The sequence below is a fragment of the Chenopodium album genome, chromosome 10, assembly GCF_948465745.1.
Source record: "Chenopodium album chromosome 10, dcCheAlbu1.1, whole genome shotgun sequence".
Lineage (NCBI taxonomy): Eukaryota > Viridiplantae > Streptophyta > Magnoliopsida > Caryophyllales > Amaranthaceae > Chenopodium > Chenopodium album.
Window position 1 is genome coordinate 49,891,330 of NC_137843.1, and position 18,261 is coordinate 49,909,590.

An 18,261-nucleotide genomic window follows, 5' to 3' on the forward strand; every position below is an offset into this window, starting at 1 on the left:
TCGATGATGCAAAAATATCCTGGTATTGACCTACATGATATTTGGAGCAAGTTTTCACATGAATTTTCCAAATGGTTTCGGGATTTTGTAAGTTTTTACAATCAAGTTTCGATATATCATTCGCTAAATATGACTAAGGTTATATATTTTATTAATTAATGGCTTGAATTGAAATTAGGTTATCGAATCTAATGAGACTTATGAAGTGATTCGAGCACTTGCCATGGGTCCGTCTAGACAAGTCAAAACATGGAGGCAATTTGACATCAATGGCTTTAAGTTTCACACTTTTGATTATGGAAAGCACAAGGCAACTATGAATTATGGTGTGGGTGTAATAAGTGAGGAGGAAATTGATTACTTCGGCATTTTAGAAGAAGTCATTGAGTTGGTCTACTTGGGGACCGTAAATGTCTTCAAAACCGTTTTAAATGTAATTAGATGGATTCAGTGAATGGCATGAATATTCATGAGCAGTATAGATTAGTTGATGTAAACCACTCTAAGAAATACCCTGCATATGATCCTTTTGTTCTAGCACATCAGGTTTATCAAGTGTATTTTTCCTCTTATCCAAGCTTAAAGAAAGATAAGAGTCAATGGTGGGCTGTTTTTAAGACTAAAGCTAGGTCAAGTGTGGATGCCCCAATCGATGAGTCAATTTTCCAAGTAGACATTGCTGAGACCCCAACCCTTTGTTCGTCGGATGATGATGATGGTGTTATGTACGAGGATATGGATGAAATGGAGGAGGACGGCTCAGGTGGTGAAGAGGAAGAACAACATGAAGAAGATGAATGGGATGATACTGAATCTGAATCTGAAGAAGAGGTTGATGGAGAGTTAGGATATACTGACAGCGATGACGAGGATGATGATGATGATGATGTGGATGAAGAATAATTTCTAAGCTTGTAGTTTTCAATGTGTTTTCTTTGTTATGGGCTTATTTGTTTGATAGACAATGTGTTTATCTTATTTGTTTGATATGTGATAAATGTTTTAAAATTTGTTGATCATATTTGTGAGCTTACTTTTATAATTTTTTTTTTATTATGGGTTATTATGTATAAATTAATTATTGTGCTTTTGATCTTTCTAGTTCTTTGGAAATGAAATCCTTCATGAAAAATTCAAAATTTAGCCGGGGAGGTAATCAAGGCGGTGTCCGAGCCAATAATCAATCGGTTGATCAAGAAAATCCTGTGGTCACACGATCGACACCACCACCTTCTAATGAACAAGTACAAGTAAATTCTAATGCTGATGTTGCTGTTGAGAATGATGTGGCACCACAAAATTTGAATGGAGTGGAACAAGGAAAGATTGAGCTCTCACCAGATGGGCTATGGTCAGTTATATTTATCTATGTATTATATTTTTTTATCTTAGTAGCTTATTATCATTATTTATGCTTGTGCTTAATCTTTCTTGCATCAGGTTTGATGACCATACCGTTAGTGGAAATGTCACAAAATCTTGGAAGGCACACTACAACCACCCATACATGAATTTTACTGAGGTGCCACTTATGGTTAGGGATCGTTGGTTCACTGAGTTTAAGGTATGTTTAGAATTTAGTTGTCATCTTAGATATTTTTATAGTGTTAGTTATATTACACCCTCTGACAGCCTAACTCAGTAGCCAAAACCACCCCCATTCGTGCTGCGAAAGCCTCTGCAATAGCCACACGGACCTGAGCACTCACATGACGAACTATCACAGCCATAATGCTGCCATCAGAGTCGCTAATCACAGCCCCCAAGCTCACACCCCACTCTTCCAACACCGCTACATCAGCGTTGATGCGCACAGTGCCAGCAGCAAGGCACCTCCAACAGCCACAACCCACAGCAGCAGCACTTCTAACCCCACCAGAGACAACATTCGCGTATTCCAACAGCCATGCCAGGTTTGTTTTAAGAAATTTTAAGTACCAATCTGCAATGTACTAGCTACTCTCAAATATTGTAACATCAATGTAATAGTAATAAAAATAGAGTCTTGTTTAGAGGAAAGCTTGGAACTTGATTTAATTGAATGTTAACGGCTACAAAAAGGCACTACTATACTACTACTGAAATTCTACTTACTACAATACTTCTCTCAACATGCCTCTACTGTTTCATTACTATCACTATATATACCAAGCTCCTAATCCAAACAAACCAACCCTAGCATTAAAAAACTTTGTCCTGTTCTGCCACAAAGGAGGCCTTCACTGCAGCAGTCCTTTCACCACATTCTATAGTGGAGTATTAATTTGTTTTGTCCTGTTCTGGAGTACCCTGCTGCTGCTACTGATCTCGTGCCTTGATTTTGCGCCTTCTCTCATATACCCTTATGGGCTGTTGGGTAGGCTCGACCCAATCCATGACACAATCCAAATGTGTAACCTCTAAATTTTATGGTAGGGCACGCTCTTTCGAATTTCGTTGTAGGATCTTGCTGAAAATCTGTCTTTCTTGCTCCTATTTGCTGCATCATTGCTAGCTGTTTGAAAACTCTGGTGGTTGTGTTCTAGGGTTCGCTTGATTTTCTGAAATTGCTGTAGGGCAAGCGGGGGTTGCCTATACACTAGAAGTGTTTTGGATTTTCTGACTGTATAAGAAGTGTTCATTGTTTTGCTCTGAATGTAATATGGGTTGTTGCTGATTTAATCTGTTATGTGAGGAGAATGCTTCAATTTTATGTCTTGATTAGGTTACTTATTTATTTGCAGTGAATAAGAAGCATTACGTACTCTAGTTTTTCTAGCTATTTATGAGTGCAGTGTTGTGAATTTGACATAAAATTCTGAAGAATATTTTGCTTCTTGGTTGTAGTTCAGTTTGGAGTCATAGTGAATGATCTAGGATGGCTCATTCGTCTTCCTATTCTAAGTTTATGATAAATTGTGAAAACAGGTGAGAAAGAATAGATCGAGTAGTGGGTAACTCAACAAAATATGTTTTAGCCAAAGAGAAACCTTTTCCTAGTTACTTTCTTCTGGCTTTTGTTTCAAACTAATTGTCATGCAAGCAAACGCTTCAAATTTTCATTTTCATACTAATATTAATCTGCTATAGCTTCAGGGTTTCGTTAATTAGTTGCATTGGATAAGCTTTCCTGACACCAATGGAACCATCGTGAGCTAATATTTGCTGTAATTTCCTTGTTGCTCACATTAAAACCCCATGTTATACTGAAATTCACTTATAATACTGTTTATCAGAATTTTCTTATCACACAAGAGACCTAATGACTGCAGTGTAAATGTATGATCGTATTGCTAATATTTTTGCAAGACTAAAGAGTAGCTTTCATAGTTTTACATGTTAATTATGTGCAGCGTACATATACTTGGAGAACTGAGTTCGATGCTAAGGCTAGGAGAGAATTTGACAAAAAAGCTGGGGACCGACTTAGGGGCACATTGAACCAAGTTTACAAAATGCCTCTCCATAAGGAAGTTAGTTTCATGACTGACAATGTTCGAGCTGAATTCATAAATAAGCGTAAGCATCCTGATTTTCTGAAACGTTCTAACCAAGCAAGAGATAATCGGTTATCTGGCCAAACATTAGAGAAGTTTGACCCTGGCCATCGCCAAGGTAGCGTATCTACTCCTCAAGTGGTTAAAAAAATGGTAAGTGTATGATTTTAACAGCTAACTTGTGATTTTATATAAGATTGAAGCAAGTAGAAAATTTTTAGCCACTAAGAGATAACAATAACTAGTCTTTATTACAATTGCTCTGTAGTCTATGTCCCCAATTTTTTGTTGTATTTTTTTTGTGCTAACAACTTCTTCTAATACAAGGCAAAGAAAAAGGATGGAATTTTACCAACTGCTGCTGAAGTTTATGAGAGCACTCATTCTGTTTGTGTGGGCAATGATGAAGTTGAATTGATGGGTGACAAGTCTCAAAAAGTCATGGTATGAGTATACTTCTATATTTTGCTAAGATTACAAAAAAAAAAAAAAATGTGTGGTACTTAATGTTTGGAGATATTATAGATTGTTTATTTGTTTGTGTGATTGAGTTGGAGGATGAGAATGATTTGCCGGCATTAATCATATGATTAATGTGGTATGGCACAATGTGAATTGAGAAAGGTTTATTTTGAAGCCATACCCTATAGGAGGGGATTCTTCAATTTACAAAGGAGACTCTGCCGAAATTTTTACTAATAACTCCTTACATAAATTATTTTGCTATAAGTGTTACCTTTTTTATTAAAAAAAAACAACTATAATAAAAATACCCATGATCCTCTGTTCCCAATAGTTGTACCTTTGTAGTCTGGAACATCTATTAAGAGGTAACTCTGAGTGTACTTGTATTCATGTTCTTGCATCCTTGATGGGTAATACTCTATTAGCTGCTCTAAAGCAATTAAATTAAATTGTGTTTTAGAAGTCCAAACAAGGTTTTATCCCGGACGACGTCCCGAGTCATTGCTTGTATTTTTATTATAGTTGTTTTTTTTTAAATGTATTTAGTTTATTTAAGTTTTAACATTTGAGATCATAGTTACTAATACATATCTTAATGCAGGGAGAATATATGGAAAAACTTGAGGAATATAAGAACAAAGGAATTGAGATAAACCCCGACAAAGTCTACTTGGAGGTTGTAGGTAGGAAAAAGAAAGGAAAAGTCTACGGTTTAGGGAGTGCTTCACAAATGTATTACAAGAGTGATCCTACTTCTCAATCTACTGCATCATCTTCCACTCCTTCCATGATTTCTCAATTAAGTTCTCAAGTTGAAGAACTAAAGAAGATGGCGGAAGAAAACCATAACAAGGTAGAAGAAAGCCAAAAAATAGCGGCAGAGAGCTTAAAATGTGCTAAGGAATTCGTCGAAAATCATGAGATCGAAAAAGCTACATGGAAGAAGGAAAAATTAGCTATGCAAAAATCATTGCAGGAAATGGCATCACTTGTAAAACAAGTTTACCGTCCTTATAAGCCTCCTACGCCTGCAGTCACCCGCTCTCGTGATACAACTAAGTGATTTTTATTTTCTTGGTGGTAATTTTATGAACTGGTCTTTTACATTGTCATTAATTCTTGTTTGAAGTAGCTTTTTTTTATATGGGAGGTGACTTTTGGAACAATTAGTCTTATAAGTTAAATATTGTTTTTTAATACATTGATACAAAATTGATTAATATTTTGGATATTTGAATAAAATTAACATTTTGGTTATTTGAATTTATGCGTGGGTACCTTTTTTGCTTTGTGATTAATATTGGTTGTCGCTTAATTATGGTCTCAAATATTGATAGTTAGTCGCAAATATTTAGCGACTGCAAATTTGGTTTAGAGACTAATTGGTTAGTTGCAAAATCATTAGTCTCAGTAGTCGCTAATCTGTCACAAATAATTAGTTTTGTAGTCGCAAAAATTTGGTCTCGTATGTAGTTGCTAATCCGTCGCAAAAAACATTAGTCTCAATAGTCGCAAATCCGTCGCAATTAAACTAGTCTCCGTAGTCGCAAAAGTTTAGTCTCGTAGTCGCAAAATTTTAGTCTTATAGTCGCTAATCCGTCGCAAAAGTAGTGTTAAAACATTGGTCTAAGTAGTTGCTAATCCGTCGCAAATATTTTACGACGGATAATAATTTAGTTGCTAAAATTTGAAAGTTAGTCGCTAAATGGTAGTTGCAAAGGCGTTGCAAATCCGTCGCTAAATTTGCGACTGTCCAAATATTAGTCGCAAAAATGGATTTGCGACGAGGTCTTTGGCAACGAACCAAAGTAGTTGCAAATCCGTCGCAAATCCATTTTTGCGACGGATTTGCGACTGCTTTGGCCGTCGCTAATTACCCTTTTTCTTGTAGTGAATCTCGAAAAAGGTGACCTGTAGTCTCATAATCCTCATGACAAAAGAGACAGGTAGACGTGGCTGGGATGCCATGACGTTGCAAAATACTTCCAATAGGTAGAGCATCATAGATGAGCTTCCAGCCAAAACAAAGCAATTTAGGCAAAAGGGGTAAACCCCAGCACCGCTTCCACCACGAGGGATGAACTAATGAAGTACCACTAGAATAGTTGAGATGATCCAACATCATGGCATATGCTGATTTTGTAGAAAAAGTCCCATATTTAGAAAACTTCCAGTAAACGAAGTCATCCATAGGCTTGCTTGGCCGATCCAAAGCAAGAATACGACAAGCTGTTGCCGAGTCAAACAGCTGGTGGACCAAAGAAGAGTCCCACGCGTAAGAACGCGGATTAATGATAGAAGAAACATGAGACGGAAGAGGTGCCTCACAATTTTGACGAAAAAAAATCGGATCTCCAGGCATCCATGAATCACGAAGGATACTAACTTGAGATCCCGAACCAACCTTCCATGCGATACCCTGAGATAAGACTGACATCCCATGCAATAACCCTTTGCTACCCCACGAAGAACCCGGAGGCCTGCGAAACTGCGAGTAACGAGTAGACGAGTATTTAGCTAACAAAACCCTGGACAGAAGCAACTGTGGATGCTGATTAATCCGCCAACATTGGCGAGCCAGCAAAGCAGAATTAAAAGCTTCGAGTCGACGAATACCCAGACCTCCCATACCTTTAGGTATATGTAAAAGAGACTTTGAGCGCAAAGCCAGACCCTTAGAATGACAATCAGTCTTCCACCAGAAACGGGCCAAAAGATTATCCACCTTGGAACAAATCGAAGGAGGAACTTTAAAGACAGATAAAATGTGATTAAAAGAGGCTACCATGACTGAGTTGATGATGACCAATTTCGCTGCCGAAGAAAGACCAAGAGAAGCAAAAGTCGAAAGACGTTGAACAACTTTATCAACCAGAAAGCTAAAATCTGCAACCTTGCTTCGTCCAAACTCCACCGGAAGACCCAAATATGAACCCATAGTAGACTTACATTGCAGCTGAAGACTTTTGGCCAGAAAATCCTTATAGTCCGAAGGGATGTTAGGACTAAACTTGACAAAAGATTTCTGAATATTAATTGCCTGGCCTGACAAAGAACAAAACTCCGACAAAAGAGCAGTAAGATTTGTGCAGGCCTCAGGAGTAACTTGTAAGAATAACAGAGAATCATCAGCAAAGAATAAATTAGAGATCGGAGGAGCTCCACGAGAAATACAAATGCCTTTAATAAGGGATTCCCTCTCGGCTTTCCGAAGCATGGCCGAGAAGATCTCCATATAGAGAACAAACAGATAGGAAGACAATGGATCGCCTTGGCGTAGACCACACTTAGGCTGAAACGCTGGAAGAGGACTCCCATTGACCAAAACTTGATAAGAGACAGTAGAAACACATTGGCTAATAATATGAATCCAGTATGGAGGAAATCCATAAGCCTGAAGAAGCCGATAGAGAAAGGCCCACCTAACCCTGTCGTAAGCCTTATTCATATCCAGCTTAATCGCCGCATGGAAATTCTTCTTTGCCTTAGACCTATTCATGTAAGACGGAACTTCATGTGCAATTAATGCATTATCTGATAAAAGCCTCCCAGGAACAAAAGCATTCTGATAATCCGCCACCAAACTAGGCAGAACTTGTCGTAACCGACCAGTCAGGCACTTTGCGACGCACTTGTAGATGACATTACAAAGACCAATTGGCCGGAACTGGGAGATGAATTCCGGATTATCCACCTTTCGGAGCAGAGTTAAAAAGGTGCGATTCCAATCCTTCAACATATAACCACGAGCAAAAAAATGTTGAACCGCAGTCACCACTGAAGGCCCAACAGAAGACCACAGGGTTTTGAAAAAAGCAGAGGGGAATCCATCAGGACCAGGCGACTTGTTATCATCAATACTGAAGATAGCAAGACGAATTTCTTCTACAGAAAAAGGTGCCATAAGAAATTGTCGTTGAGAGGGAGAAAGACAAGGCAGTTGTAGACTTTCCCACCAATCAGAACTGAAACTTGAAGCATCAGGAGACGCGGAGTATAAACCCAAATAAAATTCCTGAATTATTTTGGCAATGGAATCAGAATCACGTTGCCAGCAATCAGCTGAATCCCGAAGACCAAGAATTTTATTTTTGCGCTTCCTTGATTGAACAGAGGAGAACAACAGACGAGAGTGCGAATCTCCCAAAGCATCCCATTTAACCTTAGCTCGTTGTTGCCAAAAGGAATAAGCTGTCTGTGCTTCAGCTATCCTTTCATTCTTAGTGGAAATGAATAAACATCGGTCCATTCTAGAACAAAGAGATTGAGCGGCTTGCTCAACATCACAGACCAACTGTTTCCAATTGATACCCCACATCTTTTTATGGGAAATACACCAAGAAAGAAGTCGATCCCGAGAAAGAGATAACTTCCGGGAGAGAACAAACATAGGAGATCTAGGGAGGAAAGAAGAGAAAATAGAAACAATGATGTCATGAACTGCCTGAGCAGAAAGACACCAATTTTCAACCTTATAAGGACGCTTAACAGAATCTACAGAAACTACATCAGAAAGGATGATAGCAGCATGATCAGAAAAAAGAATAGGTTGATGGACAAGCCTAGTATCTGGGTAATTAGAAAACCAAGTAGAAGATGCGTAAGCTCGATCAAGGTGCTCCAAAATAGGATCGGTATCTAGTCTATTATTTGTCCAAGTAAAATGTGGTCCAGAAAAAGGAACATCAAGTAGATCCAATCCTACGCGCCAATTCATAAAATTCAATTACCCTGGAATAGAAAAATTTCCTCCTATTTTATCTGAGCTATACTCTACTTGGTTAAAATCACCAATGATTACTACATTTGAAATTGACTCTAATAAATTTCTAATCAAGTACCAAATCTCCAAACGATTAGTAATATGAGGCGAGCCATACACAAACATGACAAACTTTATTTCATCACCATGCACCAATTTACAAAGATTTACATTCTGAGAACTATAAACAGGAGTGACACCCATAGGAGAAAACCAACAAACAAACATACCACCACTAAGGCCTACGGCATCAATGCCACAACAACCCAAAAAGGACAAAGATGCTAACCTACGAGCTATGTTATCTACAGAGGACATCGTCTCTAAAAGACAAACCATATCTAAACCTTGAGAGCGGACTAATGTACTAACATAAGGAATTTTAGGGGAGTCCGCTTGTCCTAAACCCCTACAATTCCAAAGAGCTATCTTCATCCCGAATTAGGTGACTTTTCCCGGGAAGTCACCAAACCGTCAGAGGAAACATGAGAAGAAGAATCAACTATAGCCTTGCGTTTTTTATACGGAGTGAAGCACGGAAGACAAGAAGATTCATGAGAATCTTGCTGCAAGTCAGATGGCCAAGGAGGAGCTGAAGGAGAGATCGCCCCCCCTGTCTCTTTCGAGGACCTCTCTGTTTGACCCATTCCCACATTTTTTCACCACTCTTGCGAAGCTTCAAGCTAGAATAAGTCCTTAATTTGCTCCCCATTTTGCGCAAAGGAGAACAGGAGTGAGGTGAATGAGCTTTGGGCGGAGAAGACACCGCAACTTCCAATGAGGGTGGCGAATAAGGAGGCGAGCACTCCATAGGGACAGCAGAATCCGACGACCCATTATCAAGATTAGGGCCCATCGAATCCGATTCACTTGGGGCATAAACTGCAGGCAAATGGTGCTGAGAGTCCGAAGCCGAAGGAAATTCAAATGCTCCGGAAGAGGAATCAGCGACATAGCCGGAAAATTCAGAACTGTCAACCGGAAAAGACGAGGACAAGGTTGGAGATGGCGACGCTGCTGCAGGCTCGCCGTTCCAGTTGCTCGGACCCGCCCCAAACGGGTCTTCGAAAGCTGGGCCAGACGACCCCATTGGTGGAGGAGAGAAAATCGGAATAGATGGAGCAGGGTCGGGTACGACTTGATCCGAATCCGGAATAAAATGATACCTCCGAAAATATGGGTCTTCATTGAAATTGGGCCAGCCCATATTCGAATTTAAATCAGTCCGATTCCACTCATGCCCATTGTGCACAGGTGAACTGATTTCAGAAGAAATGATACGAGAACTCAAGGCTCAATCTGAAATGCGGCCCACATGGTATTGTGATGGAGAAAGTGGGTCAGAGCCCATAGATGAAGAAAGAGATAAACCATGAAGATCAGAGTAATCCAAAAATCGCCTCCAATTATCACGTGAGTATGATAAAGATGGATTGCCATCTGTAGAACCTGATCTCCAATTAGCCCCGTGCTGCCAGCAAGATCTTTCATCAGACTCATGCGAGAAACGTGGAGGGCTTGCATGAACCTGGTCATGAGTCTCCAGCTGTTCACGGAGAAAGCGATTACCGCCTAAACATTGACGGCGAACTTCATGATCACGGTTGCGATAAACACCAGGAGCCGACGGTGGAGATAAACCTGGAAAAGAGTCATCCATTGCATGATCTTGTAAGGTAGAACCCGAGCGAGTATCATCCGAAGCTAACGGAAGTCCCAAACCTCCACTATCATAGTCCGAAGGATGAGAATCAGCCGAATTCTCCATCGGATCCTCTGGATCATAGTTATTAAAATAAAGAACTATGGTCCAATTCGAAGGATTTGGGCGAATTCCACGAACCGCATTAGAATATAAATTAGAATCAGTAGGACCATATAGCACACGAACACCGCTGTCGTGGAGCTGACGGAAGCGGGCTTCTAGATGATAGTTGATCGAGGACTGTCCCGACACACAAAATTCTTTCCCATGCCCGACAAAACCACACTTTTTGCAGAATCTAAATATACCCTCATATTTAAATCGCACCCACGTGACTTGATTATTAATAGTTGGAAAATAACAGCCAGGAATCAAGGGTAACGATAAGTCAACAAGAATTTTAACACGAGGATTCGGAATAGGAAATTGACCAAGAGTGTCATCCACCATAGATACTTCACCGACATGAGATAAAACAGTGGAAGCCACCGCCGGAGTTGAATAACGAACTGGAAGTCCGATCACTTGAACCCATAAATCCACGAGATGCAAATTAAGATTAAGAGGAACCGAGTGAGCCCGGAGTCTCTGAAGGACAAACATACCTCCACGAAAGTGCACCCAACCCCTAGAGTCAAGCTCTGCAGCGTCTTCCTGAGTACCACAACAGAAAATATAATCCTTACCATAAGGATAGACTCGAACCGGAGCTCTTAAGTGCCAAAACCTCGAGACAAGACGCTGAATCATAATAGAAGTCCAATCATCTCTATCGTCCCAACAACGTCCAATGACACAGCAATTCCAATCCAAGTCTATTTCATCTTCTAAGAGAGGTGGAGGAATGAAATCCTCCCCAATAATATGAGGATAGACGAAAGTTGTGGGAATATAATGAGGCATCTTAAAAAAAACTAACAAGTACGAGCTGTAGTAAAGACTAAAAAGTGAAGATTAAGAGTATAAAGCTTGAGAAATTTTGTCTTCGTGCGTTCTTTGCTCTTTTTTTTTTGAAGAAACACTAAACTTTGAACAGTAACTAGGACGAAGAAACCTAGGGAAGGAAATAAAGAAAAGTTAAAACTATGAGAAAGACTAAGAACAGTAAGATGAAATAAAGGAGAGGAGTTAGAAACGAAAATAGAACAGGATTAGCCAAGGTAAAAGACGGAATGTGTGAGGATATTCTCACTCTAAAACTTTCTCTCTCTAGAGAGCGTATACTTTTAGATTTAAATATTTTATCTTAATTTGAACTATATAAATGTTTGTTGCTAGGTTTCTAGCATTGGCGGCCCCAATTCTTTGACGCTCGCTCTCATGTATATTGCACGTGACTTTGAAAATTCCCAAACCTACTATTTGTCTATTTCTTCCAATTTTCTTATTTTACATTTCCATCCTTGTCTTTAATGCAGTACATTAACCACTTGGTGCATGAGCTAAGATTCGACATAACACAAATGAAAATAGGCTGCCATGAAAATAACCATATGTTAAACTCAAGGAAACCTGAGAAAACGGCTTGACCTTTGCATTGATACAAAACACACACACACACAGACACACACAGACACACACACACACACACACACACATATATATATATATATACACACACAATATATAATAGATAACCTAGCTTGCCTAAAACTCCTAACAAGATAAACTTAACATAAATACAATATTGACAAATATAACCAAACCAACTCTAATACTCCCTGTAGACACCCAAATGTGTCTCCCCAAAACCAAACCCAGTGATGAATATGTTTTGCGTCGAATGATAATCGAATGAGGTGAAAGTATGAAAGGTCTAGTGTTGTGGTTGGTTTTTATTAAAATTCTTTCTTTCTGTTTTCGAAAACAACTCTCTTTTATGAAAACAGCAAATCTAGTTTAATTTGGTCCATGACAAGGGTCAAATAATAGTGTAGTTGGATGGGGCTTGCAAAGAGCTTTCCAACGATATATTATAAGCCCAATTCCGATGAATAATGAGGAAGTTATGGCCAAAATACTAAACTAGGCCCGGTTTAATCTTTCCATGCGGCCCAATGATCTAGGGGAGGGCCCAATGTTAATTATTATTCCTAAAGTTATTAGAATGAATTATAGTCTTCTAGAATTCTCTAGAAGGTTCTCTTTAATCCTAATAAAAATTAGAATTAATAATTAGATTTTGATAAGTTTTATTTGGAATAAAATATTATTTTATGAAAAATACGATTTCAGTTTTCATACGGACTTTACAAATTGATTTTGATTGATAAGTGGACTCCTTGTTTGAAAGCGCGTAGGAATCCAGGCTGTCGCCAAACGACAGGCCTGTCGCCACGCAACAGTGCTTGTCGCCAAACGACAGGATTGTCGCCACGCGACAGAGCGTGTCGCCAAGCGACAAGGTCGGTTTTGCAGCGACAGCGTGGAGTTTTATTTCTTATCAAATTCTACCTATTTTCGGATTGTTTTCTTATAATTAGGGTCCTGAACCTCCGTTTTTAAGAATCGGCAATCAACAATCATCTACAATAATCTACAATCATCAATTCTCAATCATCTCTCTCTTTCTCTCTCTAAACTCTCTCTAGCTTTTCACAAACAAAATTCCGCATTCACGAGATCTAGAAACACCTAGCCAAGTTCGAAGTTGCCTTCGCCCTAGACGTGAAAGGTTATAATTTCTGAGGGTTTGGTCCCTAATCTCTATTTCAATTATTTGATTTGATTGTTTGATTTTATATTTTCCTTGAAGTTACTAATGCGTTTATTTTGTTATTAGAAAGAGGTACGAGGCATCAAAGTATGTAATCTTATTGCTCTATTCTTGCAGAAAGCATGTTTAAATTTGTTTAATTCCTAGTATCATGTTAGGATGTTATTATTGCTTTCTAGTATCATGTTTAGGGAAAAGGTTACAATATCAAATATGCTTATTATGATTCCTGCGATGCTTCCTATTCTCTTTTCTAATATCATGTTAGTATCATGTTAGGGCTAAAGCTTTGATCTTTAATGCTTAGTGAAATGCTAGGGTTTGTTATTAATCATGTTAGTATCATGCCTAGGATCTTGCTATTATTATGCTTTAGCGTTGACGTGATTATTTTAATTATGATTGATTATAATGATGATTATGATGATCATTATGTTGCTTGATGATTATTATTGTTATTGCTTGATCACGCCTTTTATGCATGTTTAAAGGGAATTGGTACCTGTAATCACGCTTAATAAGATAATTAATAATCGTGTTTAGGGCTAATATGATTATAATTCAAGTGATCTCCAATAATAGTTTATTTGTGCATTAAATTCAACCAACATAGATTAAACAGGTTAGGGTTAACCTATTGATTGCATGTTAGTCAGAAAGCGCACATGAATACGAGAAGAATAAAGTAGAGGCCTTATTAGGGCAGGTTCAGTCTCTTTTAGGTTGGATTTGTACCTTCATCCCCGAACTCTATTTGGTTCAAGATCTTTTGGAGTTGAAGATCTCATGGATCGTTAAGGGGTGTAATCTTTACCTTGTGAACGGTTTACAAGTTCCTAAAACTTGTTGGCGACTCTTTTGCTCTAGCTTCCTTCCCTTTGGACGCCACCATGCTTAAGTGTTTGATCACAGTGGGGTTCAAGCTTGGGGTTAATGGCCTGAAATATTCCCTACAATTTTTGGCGACTCCTCTGGGGAGGATTTCTATTTTAATTCCTGAAATTTATTTCGGCAATGATTTAGAATGAGTGGATGAGACTCGAAAAGTTTTAAGTATTTCATGTGCGTAATTTTGATTAGCATTATTGTCATATGCATAAAAAAAGTCCTCATTTGATAGACCATCCGAAATGAGTCAAAAACATAGGATTTTTACACGTAGGAAATTTGAGAAATATTTTCACAACTAGAATTGAAATAACGCTGCGAAATCTTGAAAATTCTAAGAACGTAGATACCTGCTGAGGCATGTAGGAACTAGCGTCTAGAAAACAGGGCTTGTCGCCTGTAAAGTGTTTCTGTCGCCTGGCGACAGTTCTGTCGCTTGGCGACAGGGGTATTTTTGCGGCGACAGTCCCTGTAGTCTGGCGCCAAGTTCTTCCAATACCGAGCCAGAACTCTGCCTTCTTGTTTTGACCATTTCTAGCACTGTTGGCTCGATTTTACTTCCTGATTGAGTTTTTCTCACTTTTCTGAAACCCATATGTGTTCTACATATGGACATAACCCTCTGGGGGTTCACGCTCCATCTACCCAATCGAACGCTCCTGGCAACGACGGGTACATCCGAGTTTGTGAATCCAACAAACCGTGGAAGCAAGTTTTTTAACTTGCGGGGTCCCATCCACTCGCGCCAACCCTTCCAAATGTAAGGCTTCCACGCTGTGCATCCGGACTCATAACCATGGACCTTCTTTGACTAACCCATATCCTAAACTTTAAAGAACTAGAGCCATGGTTAGGTTGCAAACTCATTGCATCATATTGTGACTATTTGAACTATTTGTGCATTCTTTGCTTGTGCATATCATATATGTGCTAACCGTTTGTTTGACTTGTGTTTAAGTCTAAATAAACCAATTAATGACTAAGAAGGAATTTGTCTAATTAATTAATTAATTAATTTGACTAATTAAAGACTAATAAAGTAATTAATCTGACTTAGTACGACTTTAGGCATGTCCCCTTAAAGTAAGCTTATTGGAAACAGTCCCAGATTAATGTTCCAGCAATGGTGCAGGAGTTTGGGCTGTTGCACTGCATTTTAATGTTTGTCGCCTGGCGACAAATTTGTCGTTTGGCAACAAGCTTCAAACTGTGGCGACAGTTCTGTTGTTTCAGCGACAGTCCAGATTCTTACTCGAGTCATCACGACGAGTCTAATTAAACAGTTTACTAATCAGTTCGATTATTTTATTAATATACAGTACCTTTGTTAAGTCCTTAATTGAGTCTAGTCACATAGTCTAGCCGCATGGTCCTACACAAGAGCCTTAACATGTCACATACACTCACTAGCGTTAGCACACACTTTACATATGTCACCATGACCATGTCTTAGGTTCATGCATGAGTCGGTTTTTTCCGTCATTTGAGTTAGGGGTACATTCTATTCCTAATAATTTTTTCATATCTCTCCATCCACATCATCTTTCCATTCTCTACATGCTTTCCCCATATCACAATATTCATTCTTCCTACCTTATTCCATCTATTGCATGTTGAATAGAGTTGAGTCAAATAATTAACAACGAATATCCCTTAATTTCCCTTTCCACAGTACTTGGTCAAAGAGAGAAGAGCACTTAACCAAGACAACACTTTTGATAAAGCATCACTTTTTTATAAAACAAAAGGGTTGTAGTAATGGCCGGCGAAAAAGAAATTTCCTTAAGTAATATTAGTGAAAGCTCGTCAAGCTTGGAAGAGGATGTTCAGGAACTACGAAATACCGTTGTCACGCTTCTGGGTGCAATAGAAGGACTAAGAGATTGGATAATGGTTATCGAACAACGTTCTCATTATCAACACCATAGGGGCCATGATCACACTACCGAAGGACGCTTCATCCTCAAAGATCGCGTTCAAGGCCTCATTGATTCAAGTCTCCTTCATGTTCCTCCGCGCAACAAGAAGGCCCGGATTAGTAACAATAACAACAATGGCTGCAAAGGAAAGAAGAATGACTATCCTTCTTCTTCCAAAAGCACCTACTCTAGCAACAATGTTGATACTTCCGACCTTAATGAAATCTTAGCCATGGATAATCGAGGATTTAGAAAGCAACTAAGAAAGGATTTCACCCCTATTGGAATTAGCTACGATGATGCTTTTGATCGACTCCATGCAAAGAAACTCATTACTCCTATTGGACCCATTCAAGATCCCCCACTTGAGAAGAGATTGCCTAGTTGGAAACCAAATGTACGCTGCAAGTACCACCAAGGTAGGGGTTATACTACCAAGAGCTGTTGGAAGCTAAAGGAAGCAATCCAATATTTGATTGACAATAACAAGCTTCCTATGCCTCCAGTCGGCAAGAAGACCGAGTGATGATAAGGCACAAGACAAGAGGCGAGCTTCAACGACAAGATTTCGTGACCTCTTTTTCTATTTCTTTTTTATTCCTTTCCCCAATAAGTCTAGCATAGGCACCGTTTTATTCTCCTTTGATTTATTTTGTAGGATCATTATTTCTTCCCCTTTTAAAATGAGCATTTGTTTCCTTTCATGTGATCATTACATCGCATTGCATTAAAAAAAAAGTCGAACTAAGCATAAGGTATACCAATGATTTGAGGCACCCCTTGTAGCCACATCATATCCCCTTTCACCCTTTAAAAAATATGCAATCCTTTTTCGATAAACCACTTTGAGCCTCGTCTAACGATAGACCTGTCATTTTTCAACCCACATCTACTTAACCTTGGGATGGGATGGTGTGCAACTTATGCAATTTTCAAAGAACGAAAGCTTGAGTGATTTTACGTAAAACTAAAAAATTCAAAAAGCAAAAATGATAAAAGTGTAGAAAAGGGAAAGTGTTCCAATGTCTTTGATATGAAAATGTCTTTGATATGAACACGTCTCAGATTGCGTTTCTTATCGAGTGCTCGGTACCGTGCTTGAGAAACATGAATGCCAAGTGAGTGATAGACCGCATGATCGGGATTTCCCACGCTTATAAAAAAAGAGATTTGAATTTGAAAAAATGATAAAGCAAAAAGAAAGAACTCAAAAATGAAAAACCTCAAGCATAAAAATACAAAGATTCAAAAGCAAAGTTGCACACCTTGGGGGCTTACCTAGGGTGTTGAGCCTTTATCCCTTTCTTCTTCAAACCTTTAGCCTAACCACATTACAACCCTTAAAAAACCTTTTTGAGGTATACACACTTGTGCGAGGTTCGGCTAGAGCTACGTTCGGCCTGATTCCTAACGGATACGTAGGCAACCTCACATTGAGGTGCAGCCGTAATAAAAATGCATTCATATTTACATTGATCATATCACGGGATTTCCAATGCTCATCCCTAACCATGTAGAGCTAGACTTGGGGGCTTGATCCTTACATTATTAGTCTACCCAGCCTAAGAGTCACCACCATTTGACTCTTTTCAATATATTTTTTCCACACACTTAGCCCTTGCGGCCTAACTTTAGTGTCACTTTCACACACTACACAGATACATAACCAAATATACTTCCCTTAGGAACCCTTTGTCATGAAATCTTAACACAACGCTGAAGCATGCCTTGTCATGTCAAAATCAAGATCACTCATCATTGCATCACAAAGTATGAAGTACTTAGCCTCCGCGCCTAAGTTACCTAAATACTTTCATCTTCAAGTCAACCAGGATAGTCTAAGATGTTACAATCCTTGTACTGTGAGAGACAATATTAACGGATTAAGCTCATTCAACATGCACCTTCAAAAACTTCACTTCGATTCCTTTTCGTGTCTTTCTTTTTCGGGAGAAAGTCGGTACCCTCCACAAAAAAATGACGGAAAATTTTTGCTTTTTTGCATTTTTTCGAGTCGCACAATCACATTATAATGCACACACGAGTCATGTACGTTGAGTCATGTCACCTCAAATTGAGTCTAACGCATGTGTCAAAACACATTAAGTCACATAAGAGTCACACATGTGTCAAAACACATTGAGTCAACCTCAAGCCAGTCAATCACCTTAGGTCAACCCTAAGAAAATCACCAGCAAAGTCTTTTGGCAATCTTTTAATTTTCACAGGATACAACCATTCAACAAAGCTCTTGTTCGCAGCCAACCGAACGATCGCAACAAACATTCAAGTATCAAAGCTCTTTTGCTCAGAGACGCATGGGCATATCA

General features: G+C 38.9%; 1 protein-coding gene across 2 annotated transcripts; it reads left to right on the forward strand.

The window, feature by feature from the left end:
* The first annotated feature begins 736 nt into the window (after window positions 1-736).
* Window positions 737-5,092, forward strand: LOC145564034 (uncharacterized). Of its 2 annotated transcripts, XM_081624396.1 has the most exons (6): window positions 738-1,351; window positions 1,441-1,458; window positions 1,507-1,564; window positions 3,333-3,629; window positions 3,804-3,920; window positions 4,543-5,092. In XM_081624396.1, the coding sequence occupies exons 1-6, from the start codon at window positions 1,113-1,115 to the stop codon at window positions 5,002-5,004; spliced, it is 1,191 nt and encodes a 396-aa protein (XP_081480522.1). In that variant the 5' UTR covers window positions 738-1,112; the 3' UTR covers window positions 5,005-5,092. The 2 variants fall into 2 exon arrangements, with proteins under 2 accessions (XP_081480521.1, XP_081480522.1); XM_081624395.1 differs by having other exon boundaries at window positions 737-1,351; window positions 1,441-1,564.
* Window positions 5,093-18,261: the final 13,169 nt, after the last annotated feature.